Here is a 23,765-nt window from a genome sequence, read left to right on the forward strand (position 1 = left end):
TGCAAGTTATGTACTATCTCTCATGGGCTGTCATTTCTATGCCATTGGATGCTTTTATCCAAAGTGACTTACATGGCATTCAAGCTTTAAATATTTTATCAGTATGTGCATTCCCAGGGGTTTAAACCCAAGACCTTGGTGTTGCTAGTGCCATGGTTTCATGCAGTAGAGATACATGAGATAAACAGAACACACACACAAATTTAAAGAAAAATAAATTTTGATTTTGAAATGACTACTTTAAAGACATTCATTGGGCTTGGGACAGTTACAAGAAAACATGAGGGTGAACATGAAATACTTATTTACCTTAAAAAGGTTTACCCAAAAATGAAAATTCTTTCATTGTTAACTCTTCCCAGTGTACTTTCTTGCTTCTGCAGAAGCTAGAAAGTACACATTGGTAACATTGTTAGAAAGTACTGCATTGGTAACCAAACAACAATGGCCCCCATTGACTTCCATTGTATGGACACAAAACCACTGAGACATTTCTCAAAATATCTTCTTTTGTGTTCCACAGAAGAAAGAGTCTACAGAAATGTGGAGATTAAAGATCTTTGTTGGGCTGTACGGTCCTATAAAAACGTTCACTTACCCTTTCTGTTCCACAAAAATACAAACTTTGAATGTGATTCAAAGTTTCTTTGGGGAACTAAAAATGGCCATTTGAAGACTCCTTTCTAGCACCTTTATTTTTATTGCTTCATCTCAGATCAATGAAAAAATAGGGCCTGAATGGCTCAACTCAAACATTACTTAACACCTTCACAGATGGTTCCAGAACATTACCAAAAAGCAGGCATGCCCTCTAACGCAAAATGGGCTAAGGACAACATTTTTATAAATAAAACCTACACCAAACCCCAACCCTAACCATAACTTACCCCTAAAATCAGAAGGAAATGATAAGTGAAAAACAATGGTCTAGAAGCACCTAACCCTGGTTGGAAGATTAAACTTAAAATAAACTGTAAACTTATTTCTGAAATCTGATTGGTTGATTTAAATGTTGTCCCAGGGTCAACATGATGTTGCCCTAAGGATATCAACCACATGGCAAAAACAGGAGAGCCATAGCCCTCTCTCCAGTCGCCATTTTCACGCAGGTTACTCTCTTAGCGACACACAAGGCGAGCCTCCAGGAGTCTTCTGCTTTCGGGTGGCAAGGGTTAAACGCGCCGTCTCTCTGCCATTGGGCGGTGAGGCTGTGGAGATCTAGTCATCTGCAAGCAAAGCAGCTGTCGCGTTCGACTTCACGCAAGAGACGCTGAAAACCAGTGAAGGAAAACAGTGTGGATTCACCACGGGACTTGTTGATCTCTTTCCTTAAGAAAAAAAAACGGGCGAGATGTACATGTTTGTAAGATGAAAGCTGTATACTGGCTTTATTTAAACCGTGACGTTCCTGCGTTTTCCCTATTTATATGCTTCATTTAACAGCAATGTCAGCTAGCCTATGAGCCATCGCATATTATGGTATGTATTTTTGCTAGCTTTACATAATATTTGTATGATTGCCAGATGTTATTGATGATCTTAATGAAAATAATAATCTGCTGATTGGAAAGTGACGATGTGCAGATGCGATAAACGCTGTTTGAATGCAGTTTATGCATTTCTCCTCAATGAAATTATTAAAGTGACTTGTTTTGTTGTGACGCGCCGCATGTCTTAAGATTTTTTAAATGCATGATGCATGATCAATACCCTCGAAAGCCACTCCTACAATGTTAAAATCGCATTTAATATGTTTGCACTTCAAGATGTTGACGAAGAATGTGACCTCAAACGATCTGCCGCACGTATTTAGTGACTTTTTCCTTTAAAGGATTTCTATCAATGAAATCATGTAAGCGCAGCTGCATTGACATCGATGTCAACGATGACTCCTTGATGCAGTTAATAATATTTCTTCCGAGAAAAGACGCGCGACGCTTAACCTAATCTATTTTACCAAGCGTTGTATTGTAATATTTGCTAAATCTGAACGTCTAACGATCATGTCATCATGTTTTTCATCTGTTTTGCCTGGAACACGCTGATGTGTTGATGCAGCTGTACGGGCGGGCTCCAGCGGATCTCGCACTTAACTCTTTAGTTACAAGGTATGGAAATTCAATATCTTACATTTAATGTTGTTCTCAAATAGATTGACTCTTTATACTGTAGTACATTAGCGTGAAGCAACAGAGTTCTTCAAGGACAGTTCAATGTTGACATGCTTATATTTGACAGCCTGATCACTTTTTACAGAATTACAGGTGGATTTCAAACGTTGTGATGCAGCTGAATGCATTGCTTGGTTTGTTTTTTTGAGAGGTAACAGACGAATAAGGGTTTAACTTCGGGACCTTTGACTCGCGAGCAGCAGTCGATTCAGCACCGCTCAAGTGGACAGCGACTTCTTGAGCGTTCAATATGTCTCTGCGGGTACGTTTCAGTTTTGCTTTCCCTAAATATGATTTACCCCAGCAATAACCCTTTTTTCTCAACAGCTCAAATAGAATGGATCCACTCGGAAAACGACAGGCAACACTGCCTGTCGCCTGGACACGTTTATAGGACAGTCACATGATTTCAGACGAACGAAATGGATAAGCCATCCGCGGGAATGAGTAAAGTTGGCTCTCGGTCGACAGCCTCTCTCCCCCCGGAGCCTGCGGATATTATTCGAAGTATGTCGTGCTACCGGCGGGTCAAACTGAACGTCGGCGGTCTGCCTCATGAGGTTCTATGGAGAACCCTGGACCGACTGCCACGCACGCGGCTGGGAAAATTACGCGACTGCAAAACCCACGAGGCACTCATGGACATATGCGACGACTACAACTTGGACGACAACGAGTACTTTTTCGACCGGCACCCAGGAGCGTTTACGTCTATACTAAACTTTTACCGCACTGGGAAGTTGCACATGATGGAGGAAATGTGCGCCCTGTCCTTCAGCCAAGAGTTGGACTACTGGGGTGTGGATGAGATCTACCTGGAGTCGTGTTGCCAGGCGCGCTACCATCAAAAGAAAGAGCAAATGAACGAGGAACTTAAAAGGGAGGCAGATACTCTGAAAGACAGGGAAGGAGAAGAGTTCGATAACACATGCTGTTCAGAGAAAAAAAAGAAACTCTGGGACCTACTAGAGAAACCGGGATCATCCGTAGCGGCCAAGGTAAACATCACTCCATATCCTTGACAGCATATCACTATATAGGCTCCTGATAAATAGGCAAAGGAAGTGGGGAAGTGAGGCATGCATTAGCTCAGAGATAAATAAGACACTTTAAATGGCCATACAACATTAATTTTCCAGCGGGCTCACCATTCTGTGTCAAACATCATCAAGTGCAACTAAAAAAAAAGCAACCTCCACATAACTGTTGGAAGCATATATCAACATTCAATTAGCTTAAAAGGGCAACGTAAAAGTGCATCTCAGGCTTCTGGACTCAAACCAAATTGCAGCAGTTGTGTGATCAATCACAATCTTTTTGCTTCTCTGAATTCAAATTTCCTTGTAAACGTTCAGAGCATGCACGTGTAAAGCTGTAAGCTGCTGTTAGACGCTGGACGGCCATTAATACCTGAAACTTTCACATTACTCATTTTCTTGCAACAATTGCACATGTTAGAGGTGCATCGGTTATCTGCCGACTAGCTCTCTATGTTTTGCTTTGTCTATGTGCTGACCAGGGGCGTAGCTACATGGTCATGATCTGGCCACCTCTGTTGTGCGAAGCAGTTTTAAGATGCGTGTCGGAGTTTACGAAGTGCTGCGCAGATCATTTAGCGCATGCACTGAAAGTAACGCGAGAATATCTCGCGAAACGCGAAACGCGAAAGTCTCTCGCGTTAATATGATGTCATACGCTTACGCACTGACGCAAACAGTCTGAGCGCTATTAGCTGAACAGCTGCTAACCTCTTCGCTTCGTGACAGTGTACTGTCTGCGTATCATGGAAGTTCATCGCGAGCAGAAGGCTCAGGGTAGGGTTGCACCAGCCATTCGTAAGTTCTTTCTTAAACGTGAACGTAAAGTCCACACTAGAGGCTTAGTAACTACTACTAGCTAGTTTGTAACTAAATCTGTATGTTATTCGGTTGCACCATTTGGTCTTAAGGCAGAACTAGTTCTTAAGCTCTCCGTAAAGTAATGCGTAGTCGCATAATATGACGTTTACCTTCAACAGTCCAATAGCAGCCTGTAAATTCGTGAGAAAAAGTTTTGTTGAAATGTTGTGAATTTCAAAACATTCTGGATTTAAACTTATTTTACCTCACATAACGGTAAAAACGGTATAGACTACCTTTCATGAATAACATTTAAAAGTAGATTAATAAACAAATGCTGTTTAAAACAATACAGCCTACTTAATGCAATAATAAATGACATGCAATATGGGTGATTTCATTTTACTGCCAATTAAATAAAAAGAAGATTATTTCATTTTGACGTGCACAACACAGGCAGATATACACACATGGAGGCGCGCTAGGACGGTTCGTGTTAGAGCCGTCAAAAATTAAATGTCATCACATAATGTTCTCTATTTTAAAAGGAAAGTGACTGTAAATGTCAGCATTATCATGTGTGTAAATCATTGAAGAATGTCGAGTGAAACAAGAGCTTATTCCGTTAGTTCAGAGAGTATGCTATTTTATTCCTACAGTTATTCCTGATAGGAGGCTTCCGTAGATATTTACGTAACATTATGCTTCAACTAAGTTGAATGGTGCAACTCAAAAATATTTTGTAGTGAGTAAGCTGTAACTTAGTGCCCGTTTAAGTCAAAACTACAGGCTACGTTGTAACTTACGCACAGCTGGTGCAGCCGGTGTAATGAAATCAGTATCAGAAACCGGTGTAAAAAATGCTAACTTACTGCAAATCATAGCTAGCAAATTATTTTAAAATAATGTTAGCACATGAAAGCATTGCAAATAATTTGTTTACGTTCTTCGTGTATGTTTTTGACCAGCAAACTATGTGTAATGAAGAATTGGTGTAAATTACAGTAGAAGTTAAAGAATTTCTGTCTGTAAGGATTTTTTGGTCACCCTAATAAAATCACTGGGTCTTACCTGGCCACCTCTAAAAAAAAGTTCTGGCTACGTCCCTGGTGCTGACCTTCTGTTTTTATTTGTTCTAGTTCTATACTTGTGTACCTGTGTGCTAATAGTCACATGGGATTGGGAGGGATATTTCAGTGCGAGACTTGTCCTTCCTGTTACCAGGCAACAGACAGATGACTCTATCACTTAAAAAGGAAGAAGTATAAGTCACTCAAAGGACAAAGTTGGTGTTTGCGAGCGTGTGCGTCTCACGGCTGAAGTGGACACGTGCGGCTTTTGTGCATGTGCGCATGTGGGTCAATGGCTTGCACTAATATTTTCGTCCGGATCTGTTCAATAATGCATAAAAAATGTGAATCATACACAATACTTAATCCTACCAGTTTTACATTTGTGAATTAAAATGAATTTTATTTCGAAATATCATTAAAGCTTTTTATGATTACAAGATTGGTAACTTTGGTTCATACATTGGATTTCTTGATTCTATCATTTCCCATATCCTTGTTTGTCATTGACCCACATACTGAGGACAGAAATCTGTATTTGGAGCAAAGTGTCACGCTTCTTTTGGACTCTCCGTCTTCCTTCTCTCCCTCCCTCTTTTATCATGCTTCTTTGCTGCACCTCTTGCTAAATGTCAGGCAAATGTCACATTAATTATCCTCCATGAGACTGTGTGTCCCATTCTGTTCTCCACCCCTCCTCTTCTTCCCACGTTCTCACTGGAACCGAGCTCTGTCTACATCTGTCACAAATCAGATTTCGCTGCATGGTCCTACCACACAATAAGATTATGTCAGACCACTGTCATATTGTTGCAAATTACCGTCTGGTCAAATTTGAAAGCTAGAATTCGGTTTGTCGCTAATATTGCCCTGCCTTATTTACTGGACACTGTTGATAAGATTTAGGTGGACAATAAGTCTCATGGTCATAACATTGTGGTGACGTGGAGAGGATGTTGGTAATTAGCACACTGTAAAAATGCTGGGTTGTTTTCAACTCAGTGTTGGGTAAAAAAGGGAAAACCCGGCTGTTGGGTTAAATTTACCCAGAAAATGGTTTATATTTGACCAAACACAGCACAGGCTATTTTACAACCCAGTGGTTGGGTTCGTCCCTTTTTGACCCAACGCTGGATTGAAAATAACCTACTTAGAGTGCTCATAAAGAGATAAATATAGATTTTAGGTAATATCATTTAGACTTGACTTTGATTCAGTGGCATTGGTGGTGAGATAGGATAATTTGGGACATTTTTATAAACTCATTTACACCCCAAAAAATGAGTTTCTAACACATTTTAAAATTAACACGATGATGCACGAAATCTCGTGTTATGTCCACGATTACCCTAATTCACACCCAAGTATAAACCAAGCAATGATGTACAATTTATGCATTTTAAACATGACCGTGAACGACAACCGGTGACAAATCTGTCGGTATTAGACTACTTACCAGAATGACAAATCACCCAAGATTAATTCCATTTAAAAGTGGTGCTGTGAGTTCAGACTATAAGCACAAACGGGTCATAAACTTAATTAGCAAATGTTCTTTTCGAAGAAATCTAATTTTTGATTTAGCCTGTCACGTTCACTGAAGACCCACAGTAAAGCTCAGTGCCTATAAGGATGTGGCTGCTTTCTGATTCTCACAGATGTCACAAACCAACACTTTTATTTACTGTGTCCATTTGAAATACAGGGCAGTAATCACTTACAGGACTGTAGTTGTTTACTGCCAATGCCCTTCCAGAAACCATTAAAGCTTGGAGATATTGAGAGTTACCTTGTGGTTTTTAAAGCCCTGCACATTAGCACTATACAGTATACAGGTATACTGTGTAATACAACACTATCTATATATTCAGATTATTTTCTCTCAAATGTATTTATTGTAAATTCTTGGAATCTATTTTAATTATGTTCATTCATTCTTATGGGAAATACAGATAATAAGTCGCCCGTTCCGTCAATGCAACATTTATGAGGATATCTGTCTAGAGCCTGTAAAGGTGTCTCATGTCAGGATAGCTGACCCCAAAATAGAACATATTTGTGATTTACGGACCAGAGCTGGGATAAATTTCTTTGCAACATCATTTAAATGAAATTCATAACACAATGGACTTTTTTTGTTAAGACTGAATGATTTGATGGTGAAATGCATTTGAATTTTGCAGCTAATGACTTCTAAACCTCCACTCTGTCTGTTAATCCCACAGTCAACACACAATAGAAAATGAAAGAGTAATTTTTATCATTTATTAAACCCAGAAAAGTCTAAGTGGTTTATTGAATAATAGTTACTAGATTGCTGAGAGCACCACTTAAGCAGATACAATGTAGCATACAATATGTACACTGCACGCACTGATAAACCTGAGAAGTGCTAATGTAATATATACAGTACACGTTATGTTGTTATTTCCCGAACCAAAGCAAAAAAGAGAAATGAAAACATTGTTATTTCGTTCTGTTAAAAGCATAGTTCACCCAAAAAATAAAGTCATACTTGAAATTAGAAGAGGGTTAGTAAATGATAGCAGAATTTTCATTTCTGGGTGAACTATCACTTTAAGAAAAAGCTATAGGTTTTTTTTAAAAGACAATGAATGTTGCTCTAATGTTGATCATACAGAAAATAAAAACAAGCCTAAATCAAAGACAATCCTTAAATCGTAATGTTCTGATTTTGTATTAATAGCACTATGAATTTTAGAAAAAAATGTGCTACAAACTTTAAATATGAACTTGAATGACCTCCTTTTTACACTTTCGTTTATTTTGTTGCAATTGTTTTATTTAATATAGTACATCATCCAACACATATCCCGTGTATAAAAAGCGAATGACTACTTTTATACTTCAACTGCAATAATCAACCAAAAGCTTTCTAAAATTAAATATCAGCCTTTAACATCATTGAAAAGGAAAAAGAAACACTGGCAGATTGTCAAGCACAAACTATACTCACTGCTGGCTCAAGCACATCATCTGTACTGGGTTCAGTTCTAGGTTTTGATGTTGTAATTTAAAACACCCGTTTTGATTATTTTAAGTCTATTTGATTCCAACCTGCTGTTGTGCATTAGATTCCTGTCTTTGTGACCTATTTCCGAAATGGATGTCCCAGTACTCTCGCTTGAACAGGATTCAAAACACTTATGCTGTTCTCGTTGAGCAGTCTCTTCTCTCCAGAACAACATTTTGTTGCTCTAAAATTACAGTAGGCCTGCTTTTTAAAAACTAAAGTATCATATCTCAAATTCCTCATTGATTTTATGACTCTGTATCCAAATAAATGTGGAGAGCTTAGCCCATACGGTTAAAGTTGGCTTTAGTTTGCAGGTTTTGATGAAAGATTGAGATGTTGTTGAGATCTTTCCTGAAAAGGGTAAAGTGGTAGGGACCACTGACCTTAGCAAAGACTTAAAACCCCAGCAGTTCTCTGTTGGATAACAATTTGCATTGGATAGCTTTGTTACATTACGTGATGAAATAAGTAGAAATGTTTATTTAATTAAGTTAAAGTGTTTAACTGTACATCTTTAGAATACGGTTCTAAGCATTACCATTAAAAACAACATGTAGTAAAATAGCAAATAGCTTAAGGTGGTTGATGCTAATCTCAAGCTTATTTTAATTTACTCAAACGTTTATGTTTATTGAAATCAAATAAAATATTGGCCTTAAATTTATTGTAAAAACTTAAACTAAATGAAAAATGTAAATGCTGCCTTAGAAATAATCTAAAATTGTAATAATTAACAAAAAATAAAATAAAAAATAAATTAATCTTATAAAGCAACATAAAAATAAACAAATAATAAAACAGTTATCATACAACTTCTAACATTACCAAGATAAATAAATGCTGTAAAAGTTTATCTATGTTAAGTATTAGGTATCGCTTTGACTTCTGTTAACATATACATCCTCACTGTAAAGGGTTACAAGATTTAGGTTGAAATCTTAGTAAACTTGCACTGAAGTCATGAGAGCTATGTGGTAAAAATGTATGTGTCTCATATATATTAATTTGCACAGTGAGTGTATTATTTTAAATTAGGGTCCATGTTACAATGTACTAAGCATTGAGTGAGAGTTATACAGCAGACGTTTAATCTGAAATTATTTTGCAATAGAGCTGGCAATTATGCATTGTTTTTATCATTAATAATAACTAATTATTTTGATAACTTATATTAATACTATAGATGGCATCCTGCCAGTATTATGCTAAAATTCCTTACTGGTCCTGGCAGCTTTTTTTTTTATAAAGCCCATCATATCACCTGGTCCTAACCTGTGGTTGCTTGTGATTAGGATAGCCTAATTACTCACACACAGAACTTCTAGTGGGAACTTTCTTATTATGAATCACATTATGATGAATCACAACAGTGTTTTATGAATCATCTAATGCGCAGTCAGCCTTGGATATAAATGCTTCCAGGAGCCATTTGGCTTGTTATTGTGCAATCAGGTCTAATCGCCCTACTGCACCAGATTGACCTTCTTTGTGACAGATTATTCTTCATATCTCTTTAAGAATAATACGTTTAACCAGTGACAATTTAAGTAAAGCTGCGCAATATGTAAAAATGTGCTGTTGACTTTCCTAAGTAGATGACATGGCGCTCGGGTCCGTCTTATTAATACCAAGTCATATATCTGCAAATATAATAAATCATTCTTTAATTAAACCTCATTAGAAGGTCATTTGTAGCATTTTAGGAGACCAGACCGTCTTAGTATCTAATGAATAGAGAAAAGTAATTATTTTTCAGATTCATCAGAGTAAGTTGTTGAAATGAAATGTAACTGGAACGCCCTAGAGAAATTAACCACCATCCACCAAGAGCGTAAAATAGTTATGAATCAGTCGAGCTTTAAAAAGCCGTCTCTCTCCCTGCTCCTGTCACACACACACAGTTCACAAAAACATGCCGCCAGTCGGGAATGCAGGTGGCTCATGTCAGTGTATTTACATGAACAGAAGTGACTTTTTTAGAGCATAGTGTCTGGCTTTGACATTCAAGAACAGGTTCGTACCGGAGTTTCTAAAGATACTTTCCAATATGAGAGGCATGCAAAAATGTTGAAGTGGAGAATATATTTTATTTATACACATGTGGGACAATTTTCTCATCTTTGCATACAAAATGAGTGTGGTACCTTGACATGACTTCACAAAGCTTTATGAAATACTAGAGGCCGACATGTGGTGTTTTACCCCCTAAGCATAAACAACAAAAGACCTGTAACGTTTATTAATTCATCATGAAAATGCCTCAGTCTCAAAAGGTCTATACATGTGTTAATCCATCCCTAATCACAGCATTCCCATTCACCTACACAATTGGCAGCAGAGCCTCTGTTGCCATGGCAAACTGCATCGGTTTCTAGGGCAATGGCTTGTCTCTGTGTTGAAGTAAGAGTATGTAGTGTGCAGTGAGTACAAAATGAAGATTACATTGATTTCCTCATTGAAACTTGCCAGTGCGATCAGCATGGCTTGCGCGCTGAGAAATACCGTATCTGAAAACTAAAAGACCGTGGTCTCGCATTCTTTCTCTATAGTGATTGCTTGTCCTTAAGGGGAGCTAATGTAATTTTGGGAATTTATACCAACAGTAGGGGCTAAGAACAATCAAAATGATCTTTTGAATAAGTTTCTTTTGTAACTCATGATTTTTTAATTCATAGCTTTTTGTCATGGACTGGCAGAAGAACCCAAATGCAGGCAGGCGGTGAAGGGGTTAACACAAAACTTTATTAAATCAAAACAAAACACCCACGAGGGGGTAACAAAGACAGGACTAAAAATGAAACGGAAACTATGAACTAAGGCACAAAAAGGAGGAATACAAAACAAAACACTTCCCACGAGGGGGCAAAAGACTAACAAAATAAACTCGACACAACGTCTTAAAAACACGGAGGAGAAAAATAAGGCAGGACACCAACTCACAGATGACAAACAGGCAAGGAACAGGATCTCGGACAAGAGCACGACCACGGTACAGGAACACACAGTACAGGCACCAAACACATACAATGCACGAGCACAAGACAAAGAAACAAGAGGGTATTTATAGGAAACACAAACGAGGGATAACGACATGGGGCAGGTGTGGAGACATTAAACACTCAGGGAAGATAACGAGGAAACGAGAGGAATGGGGTCAATGACAAGACACTGGAGAGAACGTATATTATTGTCAAGACTGGACAATAATATGTTTCTCTCCACACATAACCAAAGACTTTGTCATGGCTCTGCTACAGGACCAAGAAAAACATGACTAAGGAAGCAGAGCCATGACAGAAGCCCCCCCTTTAATGAGCACCTCCAGGTGCTCACCAAGGGGTAAACGGACAAGACAAGGCAGACCGAGACAAAGACAAAAACCAGACAAACATGGTGAACATGACAAGGGGTAGACAGGACAACAAGACACAGGATGGGGTGGATAACAAGAACATACAAACACGGGAGGGGGGTGGGGCAAAACAAGATTCAATAGGAGGTAGTCCAAAAGGTGGGGGATACATCCCACCCCGGGACCGGCCGGCTGACGCGGCTGGACGGCCGGCTGCACCGGACTGGACGCCGGCTGCACCGGCGTGGACGCTCCTCCGCTGCGCCTCTCCCTCCTTCTCCGCACCACCGGATCCATAGCCGACCTTGGCGAATCCGTGGGGACCGGAGGGAGTTCCGCAGCGGAGGAATCAGCCGACGTCATCCCCGGATCCCCTCCCTCCGCTCGCACCGGCGCCACCAGAGTGAACGGGGACCGTGGAGCTCAAGCCGGAGGGTACCGAGTCCCCCCGGGCAGCGGCAGTCAGGTCGAGGCCCTCCGGCGTGATCGACCGCGAGGTGGAAGTCCCACGTGGAACCCCACCCCCGGGATCGTCCCGGTTGGCCACGAACCTGACCATTGCCGCGAACCCTAGGGGACCCAGCAGCCTCTTCTCAGACGGGGTGAGGCGCTGAGTGAGGCAGCAGTTGAAGATCGTCTTCAACTCTGCCTCGTTGAACTCAGCCCTCTCAGCCACCGCCGAGAATGCCCCGGCGAACTCCCGATTCCCGTAGTTCCCCTGGCGGAAACCTAACAGCAAGCGGGCTTGAGCGGACCGTGAGGACGACGCCGTGCCGTCCATCTTGCTGCCCGCTGGGTTCTGAATTGGCTCGTGCATTCTGTCAGGATGCAGGTAGAAAGAACCCAAATGCAGGCAGCGGCGTGAAGGGGTTAACACAAAACTTTATTAAATCAAAACAAAACACCCACGAGGGGGTAACAAAGACAGGACTAAAAATGAAACGGAAACTATGAACTAAGGCACAAAAAGGAGGAATACAAAACAAAACACTTCCCACGAGGGGGCAAAAGACTAACAAAATAAACTCGACACAACGTCTTAAAAACACGGAGGAGGAAAAATAAGAGCAAACACACAAAACTCACAGATCAGCGAACTCAGGCATAGACAGGAACACGGTACAGGAACACGGAACAGGAACACAGGAAGCACAGGAACACAGGCAAGCACAGGAACACGGCAACACAGGAACAGGCAAGGCACAGGAACACAGGCAACAAGGAACACGGACAAGGAACACGGCAAGCACAGGAACACGGACAGGAACACGGACAGGAACAACATGTACAGGCACCAAACACATACAATGCACGAGCACAAGACAAAGAAACAAGAGGGTATTTATAGGAAACACAAACGAGGGATAACGACATGGGGCAGGTGTGAGACATTAAACACTCAGGGAAGGATAACGAGGAAACGAGAGGAATGGGGTCACTGACAAGACACTAGAGAGAACGTACACTATTGTCAGATGGACAATAATATGTTTCTCTCCACACATAACCAAAGACTTTGTCATGGCTCTGCTACAGGACCAAGAAAAACATGACTAAGGAAGCAGAGCCATGACAGCTTTTTATTTATTTCCCATGTATCCTCGTATATAACAAATCAAATTACTGCGCCTGTTTATGGGATTATACTTAACATTCCCATACAGTCGATGCATTAGATCAGTATAACTAAGAGTCTAGGGCTGAATAAAAATGTGTACAGTAATATATAGCTAAATAATGCGATATATATGATACAATAAAGTTTAAGTTTGTAAAATAAATTTATACTATATTCATATATTTAAAATTGGTATTTTATTTTGAAAATTATTATTTCTGATTATTGATCTTGATACATCTTACACACGTCAGACACAGTCTCTCTGCTCTTTGCTCAATACATACACGTGCAATATTTCAATATATTGTGCAGGCCTATAAGAGATATTTTATATTATATTTGTATATTATTTTTCTGTCTCCATTAAATCTCATTAAAATCATCCTATTGTATGAATAGACTATTGATACGGTATAGCATTGTTACACTAACATGAAACAAATTAGGTGCGACAACTGTACGTCGGCAGTGGTTCATATTCGCAGTCGGCCCTGGTCGACCTGTACTCTGTGTCCCTGATGACAACATGTCAATACTATGCTGTCTCAATACTGCGCCATGTTAACAGGGGTTGACTCATGGTTTCTCTGTGGCATCTGTGTCTAAGGATGACACTCCTGTCCAGACTGTTTCCAATACTGCTTCATCGTCTGAGCCTGTTCATTGCAATATGACTTAAAGGAACAGTTCACTTTCAAAATGAAAATTCTGATTCTGATTTAATTCTCATTTAATCCCCCTGTTGTCATTTTAAACAAAAATGTTGGTAACCAAAAACCGTTGGTCCCCATTGACGTCTATTGTATGGACACAAAACCAATACAAGTCAATGGGGACCAACGGTTTTCTGTTACCAACATTTTTCAAAATATCTTCTTTTGTGTTCTGCAGAAGAATGAAAGTTATACAGGTTTGAAATGACAAGACGGCATGTAAATAATGGCAGAATTTTCATATTGAAGGTGAACTATTCCTTTAAGTTACATTTCAAACTCATTTACAAAAAATAATTTTAACAGAAATACACATTTAAAATATGAAATTTCTTTCTTAAAAATGAACCATCTGAAAAATGAACCAAAAATAATGATGACTCATATATAATGATAAATAATGATAACCCCTTATATAGATTTCCATCCAAACAAATGCTCAGGGCTGCGTTTCCCTATAACGTTGTCTCTAAGCACGCTACGAAGACTCTTTTACGGTACACCTTAACTACAGTTATACCTTCTCTAGACGTGTTTCCTGAACTATACCTTAGGAGGTTACTTTCTTACGTCCCGCGTTACCAGGTGCTGTCCATGGAGGTGGTGCTGAATTAATGGATATCGATCGTTCGACAATCAATTATTGTATAAGATAGCCTACCTTTGATTATACCTGTGTTTGGTAACCCCTAATTTATATTATCATAATATATGTTGCTATAGTGTCATTATTTATTCAATAAAAACACAGAAGGTGGAACATATAATCATCAGCTATAGCAGGAAAAACACCTGAATTTAGGGGCTGCTCCGTTGAGTTTGTCTCGACAAAGTTAAACCAACAAGATCCAAAAGCTGCCGAATTTGCTGCCGTGGCAGGTTAACTTTTCTATAATTATAATTGCAGCATAAATTGTAGCCAGGTTTTCACGGATTAAATGCACTAAAATGCTCTGCGGATGGCGCCGTCTTTGATTTAGCAAAAACCTTTGCTGTATCGCTGCAGTTTGACTAAACTTCCTACCACAATCTTTCTCTTTAAATATATTCCAAATTCTTTGGTTTGCCAACTGATACACCTTTAGATAATATCAATAAAAAGCTAACAACCATCAGTTATAATCAATTATATTCTTTGCATCGAAACACGTCAATATACAGTCAATGGGCAGTCGTGGCCTAATGGTTAGAGAGTCAGACTGGTGACCAGAAGGTTGCCGGTTTGATCCTCAGGGGCGGCGGGTAAGGACTGAGGTGCCCTTGAGCAAGGCACCTTACCCCTACTTGCTCCCCGGGCGCTGCAGTGATAGCTGCCCACTGCTCCGGGTGTACATGTGTTCACCACTTACTGTGCGTGTGTTCACTACTCTCTGGATGGGTTAAATGCAGAGGTCACATTTCGGGTATGGGTCACCATATCTGACTAATAGGTCACTTCACTTCACATTTATACCGGTATATTTACCTTTATAATTGTATAGACTGCGATGTAAAGAAGCTTTTTTTTTCACAGTGGCTACTACGGAGTGAACTCTTAACAGTGATAAGGTATAGCTAAGAGCGCTCCAAACCAACCTTCCGAACGTATGACTTACAGAAGGCATACTTAACTAAGAACGTTTCGAGAATCGGGAAACACATATTAACGATAAGCTACAGCTTAAGGTAAAACTTAAGAACGACATAGCGTTAAAGGGGTCATGACACGGCTAAAACAAATATTATTGTTTGTTTTAGATGTAATGCAATGTGTATACATGATTTAAGGTTCAAAAACGCTGTATCTCTGAAAAGCGAGTTGGGCTATGATTGGCCAGTTAACCAGTGCGTAGTGATTGGTCAAATACTGCAAGCGTGTGACGGAAATGTAACGCCTCTTACCATATTTGGAACATCAGGTTCCAAAGCAATTGTACTGACAGGTACGCCCACCTTACTTGCGTATACATTTGGGCGGTCTTAGTCAAATCAGACCACCAACTGACGTAGATTTGTGGGGGTGTGGCTACACAAGGTGTTTCAGGCAGGTCTGGGTGAGCATTTACCAATAATTTAATTATATAAAAATGTTTATACATTTTTATATTTTTCTTAAATATATGCATGTATTTGTATGTTTTTATAAATACAACATTAATATGCACAGCACACAGACATATTATGTAAACACAAACTTTTATGGATTAATCGCATTAATCGCGATTAATCGATTGACAGCCTTAATCAAAACAAGCAAGAACTGCATGCACAATACTACCGTGCCATTCTTATACTGCTGAATCATTTCAAACAAAGACCCGCCGAACAGGAGATGTGAGACACATACAAATCATTTGCAGACAAAAAGCAATTCCAGCTAGTTTTCCTAAAAAGCTAGTTTGGCTAAAACAGCACCAGCCAGACATATTGCTTTTAACAGATTCTACAACTGTCACAGAGACAGGTGTGATTTCCCAGGACATCTATTTCTGTGATATCTGTCAAGTAGTATTTTGTGTGTGCTAATTTATGTGCGCTATTCCAAAAGCAAGTCTTACAGCACCTTTAATTGCCTTACATGAACTGCCACCTCCAGAAATGTATGCCTTTGCATAATGCATAGGCCAGCTGATTTCATAATGTGTAAATTGTCAAGGAAAATAAACAGAAGCGGCCTATCCGGTAGCAGCTCTTAATTAAATCATATGAAAACTCTTTTTTTCTTCAGAAAACCTTATTACTGAAAGTTGGAGTGACAGCGGACCTATAATAATGTAACATCTTTTTCTGTTGACATGAAATATTCTTAATCGGCCATCATACCCTTTTCAAATTATATGAGCCTCAAGTCGTATAGGATTTGATATATTAATTACATCTGACTCTCTATTATGGCCTTCATTAACATAATGTTGAATATACAGAGAAATATCAGAACATTAGAAACAGACCTCATCCCCCATTGACTCCCACAGTATTTATTTTCACTACTATGGCAGTAAATGGGGGATGAGGTCTGTTTGGTTACTGACATTCTTCCAAATATCTTCCTTTGTGTTCAGCAGACCAAAGACATTTATACAGATTTGGAACAACCTGAGGGTGAGTAAATGATGACAGAATTTTTGTTTTTGAGTGAACTATCCCTTTAAAGATGATATTTGTTTAATATGACACCTGGTTTCAATAGCAGATGCGTCTCCTATGCAAGCAATTATGAAACGATTAGAAAGTTCCGGCGCACATGAGAAGGCTAATCTTGAGAGAGATAATCAAAGACGGATGCGGTAAGAGTATCACAGAGGAACATGATGTCTCTTTTTCTATTGATGTCTTTCCCGGGCGGTTAACGCGCCGTTGAGAAATGAGTTTGACTTGTGTGTGATAATGAAATAAGGTGTACGTGTTAATTTGGTCTGGGAAGAATTTGACGTTCATATTCAAATTCATCTGAAACTTTTTGACCTTTGGTGAAATCTGTGATGCTGCTAAGATCTCTTTTCAAACAAATGTGAGATTATAAGGACATTTTTCACAGAAAGAACATCTGAGAAATGAGGCAAAATGCTCAATTTATTCTCAATTACATCTCACTGCTGTCGAGGAGAAACAAACTGATGTACTGAATAGATCTCAGCAGTGATCGTATGGGATATGAAACGGACAGGCTTGTTAAATCTCTTCCTCATATCTCAAAGGTCCAGTCATAATTTTCTTTTATCTTTTCACAATTTGGTTTCTTCACGGTCCGAGAACATCCATCCGTCTCTCCCTGTTGCATTAAAATTCCTTTCGAATGAGCAGCAGGCCAATACATCACAGAAACGGCACAACTAAGGGAAGCAACGTTCAAACCGTTTCCCATGTTGTCATTTCATTCTGTTTCCGACACTTTGCTTGTCACATTTAGTGGTGACAGGTGGCTCTCACTGTGCAATGTTATTGTCACTGCGATCAATAGATACGGCCGTAAAACACACTGCACAAGGCCTGCTGAAGCACGGAGGCCATCTTTAGTGCGGACCCTTCTCTGGGTGTCAGAGATTGAATTGCTGCCGAAATGGATCTGACAAGGAAGCAAAGGTCAGGGGTGTGAAATGAATGGCATGGAGGAAGTGCAAAGGTTTATCAAAATGAGAGTGTGATTCTGAGGCTTGTACAAGAGAATGAGAGACTGAGCCTAAAAGTTTTTCTAATAAAAGGCCTTTATTTTTGCAAGAACCATAGGGAAATAATGCCTCATTAGCAGCTGTTTCTATGGGCCGTTATGCGTAACTCCTCCACCATACTGGAATGGTTTGTGAATATTTGAGCGCAAGTTGACTGTGTGTCTGTAACCGCAGTTATATGCATATATGAATATCAAATGTTACGCGCTGTTTTAAAGACCCAAACGTTACAATTGCTAAACTAACGCAATAAAAAAACAAAAGCATAACTGTAGTTCAAAAGAACTGTAATATGAAATTAATACAAAACCAACATATTCTGTAAAAGGTTATTCCATTTCCTGATTTACAAATGCAGCGTTGTTGCAAATTTTATGTTAACTGTAAGTGACGACAACAGCTGAAATACTGACCATACCAAAATGGTAGACGTGTTGGCATATCTATGATATTAACTTGCTGCTTTTTCAAACAAAATTTCTAAGCAATAGTGAGAGAAACGGGTAGATTTTCTTGAACCATGAGAAAATTTCAATAACTACACTACCAGTCAGACGTTTCAGATCACTTTTTCACATACTATTTATAATATGCCTAACACAGTATTCATATTTTTTAATTTCAGACCAAATGTAAGCTCGTCAGCACTATGGAATAACCCAAAGGGAACTATGAGAATGATGGTGCAACTAAAACATCGTACATCGTACAAATTTTTTTTATCAAGCAGCTTCTGAGATACTTTTTAAACAACATCAAAAGACTTCCCATCTATTATGTGGATTGGATTCTCTTATTGGCTGCTCTTTTTTAATTATTCAGTCAAAGTTATCCATTTTAAATATTTTTTTAAAATAAGATTTTAGTGTGAAATGAAAAAAAGGTCATATTTACATGATTATACTTTTTTCTACGAAATTCATTTTGCGTTGTGTTCACACTAAACGCGAAGCATTGCGTTCATCGCTCTTTATTACTCGCGGGAATAGTTCGTTATTTTTGTGCGAGTGACATGAAAAACATCACGCGACGGGGTGTGTCAAAGGTGTCAATGAGTTCTTCGCGCAAATTTCTTGCTTGAGCTAAAATGTTTCACGTTCGCGTCGTTGCATTGACTTTGTATGTAATTTACTCGCGCAAATCGCTTGATTCGCATTTGGTGTGAACGCAGCATTAGACATTTAAGCATACAGCACACATTCAGATCAAAACCAGTTTAAGTTGAGAAAATTTTCACTCAAGTGTTCTAAAACTTTAGACCGGTACTGTAAAAAGGATATATTACCCATCAACATGCAGTGGTAATGCATTGAAATGCATTTACACATTACACACAACAGATAAGATCTTTATCCTGAACTAGTCAGTAGGTCACATGAACACTCATCCTGACAAGCTTGTGTAATCTAAGTTCCGTGTGTGGTAAATGAGAACCTCTTAATTACCTTCCCTTAACTAAAGTGTAATCCTGCATGCTATCTCTTTTCCGGAAGCTGTGTTTAAACTTTAAACATTCGCATCAAGACTCGGCTTACGTGATCCGCTCTGTTGCTGCAGTAGCTGACCTCTGACTGTCGGGTTGGGTGTGTATGCTGTGCTACGTTACATTCATTATAAAGTGCGTTCTGTGTTTTTTACCTTGTACACAAACTGCTCTTTACATCACAACTTCTAATCTTTTGTTTGTTGTGATTTTGTTTTTGTAAATGCTTTGGTCTCTTTTTTCCACAGACACACACTTGCGAACACAAACACACACACACACACACATTCTTTTCTCTCTGCAATGCTAAAAAGCGTGTCGTCATTGTCACCATAGCAACTGTGTCTTGTGCGACGCTTGAACGCACAGCTGTCTCTGCCAGGATAAGCAGTGAAGTGTGCGTGTGTGTTTACTTAGTGTACCCGATCTTTGTTTTGTGTTTGATCATTTGTGTCTACGTCTCTTATGATGTATTGTACATTTAATATACTAACAGGTGTTTGTGCATATACGCATGGGTGTGTCTCAGGGTCCGCTTTGAATGCCATTTGCGCATACGTGTATTTGTGATAAATATATGGCCAATTGAATGTTTGTATGAGCATCACTTCACACACACACACACACACACACACACACACACACACACACGCACGCACGCACGCACGCACGCACGCACACACACACACACACACACACGCACACGCACACGCACACGCACACGCGCACACGCACACACACACACACACACACACACACACACACACACATGTCTGGTTTATTATCTCCGTGGGGACAGTCCATAGGCGTAATGTTTTTTATACTGTACAAACTGTATATTCTATCCCCTAACCCTAAAGATCATTGAACACTTTTTGCAATTTTAGATTTTTAAAAAATATTGTTCTGTACAAGCTTTTTTGCCATGGGGACCTCAATTTTGGTCCCCACGGTCACACGAGTCCCCATGTGTTGGTGTGCATTCAGGTTAAGGTCCCCACTGGGATATAAAACATGAACACACACACACACACACACAGGTGTTAAATATTAGGACTAAACCGGAATAGTAAAAGAACTATTGCTTATGTTTAGGGTTAAGGGTACCACAAAGTTTTTGCAACGTATATGCAAAGTATATTTACATCGTCTCAAATTATGATCAGATTTGATGTCAAGAGCCTGGGGGACACAACATACTGTTTTATAGACATGGATTGAACGAGCCAATAGGCAGCCAGAACACCTTAGTCATTCCTTAGCAACCACCAGAACACCCTGGCAACCACATGGCATTGCTATTACAGTAACCACACACAACACTAGACTTTTCTGTGACTCTCTACTCACATTTTCTTCTGAAAACATACAAATCATACAAATTTGATAAAATATCCTAATAGCATAAAAATAAGAGCATGTTATATCCCAGTGCGCCATCCGCCAGGTCACTGTCTGAGGCGTGTGCGCGTTTGTGTGTGTTCAGAAAGCTTTCCGGTAGGATCCCGAAGCTGCCCGAATGGTGCTATTAATAACCGTGTTAGGGGCTGGGCAGGTTTATATATAGACTCTGCGACTGGATTTTCCTTCTCATTGCAAACAAATGAATAATGAAGGAAAAATAATATAGGGCTCTGCCAAGAACCAGTCGCTCAGGTCAGCCGGCTTTCTGTGTGTGTGTGTGTGTGTGTAAGGAGGACCCAGCTACAATTCTCTGTTGTCTCTCTATCTCAAGAGCTATCCACACAACAGCTGAAGGTCCTTTCCAGGATCGACCAGAACTGTTTTGAGAGACGTAAAGAAAATGAGAACACCGAAGTGTCTTCTTAGCAGTTCTTGAGGGATGGTATTTAGGGCTTGACGATTCATCAAGGATTCTGAAATGACTTGTTTGTATTTATAGCCGTGAAAATGCGTAACGCGTGTTCGAGTGCTTTGTCACGGCATCGCTCGGTGGAAAATGCAGAAGACACGGTCTCCGCTGGTAACCATGGCGACAGTGTCACTTTCAGAGGGATGTGAAGGGAGCTTGGACAACACTATCAGAATCCCATCCCATCTCTCCTCTCCTTCTCTGTTTACACACAACAATGGGCAGTGGGGTCTGTCTTGTTTTTTTTATTTCATTTTCACTGCATCAAACATTCACAAAAAATGCTAAATGAATGTAATAATCATTGGATTTATTTTCTTTTTTGAGAAGATAAACTTGATATAATGATGTAACGCTGGGGAATTGTGGGTGTCTACAGACTGCTTCTAGGAAGTGGTTGCTTGATGGCCTCCCAGGTGAAAAAAAGTGCACTAAAACACACTTAAATGTATTTAATGTGCTCGATTTTCACGCACTTATTTTGTGTACTCAACTGCGCTATTTTGAGACGTCATGAATAGAAGTATAGCCTACACTGAAGACTTTATTTTAAGTATATTAAGTACAAACTCAATGTGTGAAAATAGACCACTAAGTACACTTATGGAAGTGTACTAAGTGTAATTAAATGAAATGTAGTTTAGTGCACTATTTTTTCCCTGGGGTAAGTAAAAAGAGGCCAGCCTAACACCGTGTCTACACCGGACGCAATCCTGGGATTGTCGCGCCACATCGCAACAAAATGTAAAATTATAATGGGTTCTTATGCGTTCTATTGTCGCTTGTCGCGTCGTATTCGCTGCGCCGCATCCGTTGTAGACACGGTGTAAGTCTCTGATATCCCACAGACATATTGTATCCGACCATTGTGTCCTTCACGGTCTAAGTAAAGAAGGATGTATTTCAAGGCTAAATTTCGGTTAGAAATGTCTTTGACGTGTCCTTAACCTTCAAGAGATACAGCCTCTGGTGCTCATTTGGGTGATGCAAGTTTAAATCTATCTTGCAATAGTTTTTTCATCTTTTCACCGATCTTCACCCCACATTCTCTACAAACAGTGAATACAAGCTTTATAAGCTACCATGTAAACAGCATAAAATCCTGAAGTGGACTTGCTGCTGTGAACTGTCTGACCTCTGTATGTTTGTAAGTACCATGTTTTGAGGAAATACAAATAGATGCAATGATGACAAATGTTGCTAGGTCAGATAATGCGATGTTCATATAGAAATCTTGCTCAGATTTACCCATTTTGCTATGTTAAAATTTGTTTTGAAACACTAAAGTAGTACTCATTGCTGTCTATGTTGTTTACTTTTTCTCACATATTGCAAACGTTGTTATTTTGGAAATTTACTGCCATAGTGGGGAAAATAAGTACTACTGTGGGAGTCATTGGGGGACGAGATGTGCGCGGTTAATGACATTCTTCCAAATATCTTTGTGTTTAGCAGAACAAATAAATGTATACAGGTTTGGAACATGATGAAATGATGACAGAATTTTTTTGAAAATTTTTGGGTGAACTGTCTGTTTAAAGGTTCTTTATGGAACCATTTAGACAAAAAAGGTTCTTCTACAGCACCGTGAAGCACCTTTATTTTTAAGAGTGTATTAAAGACATCTCATTTGTGATTTCTCTTTTTGGGATGACAGGAAACTGAATTTCCCTTTACAGGATGTCCTGCTGCGCACAGCAGCTTTTGCTAGCGGGCTTGTACGCATACAAGTTTATTTGTCGTGCGTGTCCCAGGAGAGCATCATTTGTACGTTCTTGTACGAGCACACTTCTGGATGTGATAATGAGCCACTCACCTGTGATGACGCAGAAATCCCGGGATTCCTCCTTTTGCATCCTTTCCGTCTCTACGCGGGGAGCTGACCCTGTTACGCTCCGCTCAGCATGAGTGTGTACCTGCATTATTTACAGATTATCACTTGGTCAATGGCTCAATTGATTGCGCATGGGGAATTTGTGCCGAGCCCTCTTAAAATGCATTCACAGTTTAATGTCTAAGCAGCTGTATTTTTCATTGTCACTGCGCTGGACTGTCCTTTCAAGCTGCCCTTTTCACAGAATGCATTTATACGCATACACACGTTTACACACGTTCGGGTTAAAGACTGAGGAAATGACCTATAAATGAGGCTTTCTTACCTCAGGGGTTCAGAATCACTTTGTTCTGTAGTAAAGCACGATGGAAAGATGTCATTGCTAGAGAGGTGCTCTTTCTCTGGCACAGAAGACTTAATGGAGTTCTCGGTTGGCTCTTTTGATCATCAGGTTTGTCTCGGATGTTTCTCATAAAAAGCCTGTAGAAGATATACAAATAGACACAAATGAGACAATTTCTGGTATAGTAAGTGAAGACAGAAAATGAATATGTATATTTTGTTCCAATTCAAGGGGATATACAGTAGTTCACACAAAAAGAAAAATTCTGTCATGAAGTACTCA

The 23,765-nt window shown here is 39.5% G+C and overlaps 1 protein-coding gene across 3 annotated transcripts in view; it reads left to right on the top strand.

The window, feature by feature from the left end:
- The first annotated feature begins 1,122 nt into the window (after positions 1-1,122).
- The window catches only part of kcnb1 (potassium voltage-gated channel, Shab-related subfamily, member 1), a 30,319-nt gene continuing 7,676 nt past the window's right edge, over positions 1,123-23,765 (top strand). The window contains exons 1-4 of one of the 3 annotated variants that reach the window (XM_057338790.1): positions 1,123-1,479; positions 2,059-2,108; positions 2,257-2,433; positions 2,499-3,169. In XM_057338790.1, coding sequence (XP_057194773.1) covers positions 2,594-3,169 — 576 coding nt within the window. In that variant the 5' untranslated portion in view covers positions 1,123-1,479; positions 2,059-2,108; positions 2,257-2,433; positions 2,499-2,593. The remainder of the gene's footprint in view (positions 1,480-2,058; positions 2,109-2,256; positions 2,434-2,498; positions 3,170-23,765) is intronic. The other 2 variants (XM_057338789.1, XM_057338791.1) reach the window with 2 other exon arrangements.

This window comes from Triplophysa rosa, linkage group LG7 (genome assembly GCF_024868665.1).
Source record: "Triplophysa rosa linkage group LG7, Trosa_1v2, whole genome shotgun sequence".
NCBI lineage: Eukaryota > Metazoa > Chordata > Actinopteri > Cypriniformes > Nemacheilidae > Triplophysa > Triplophysa rosa.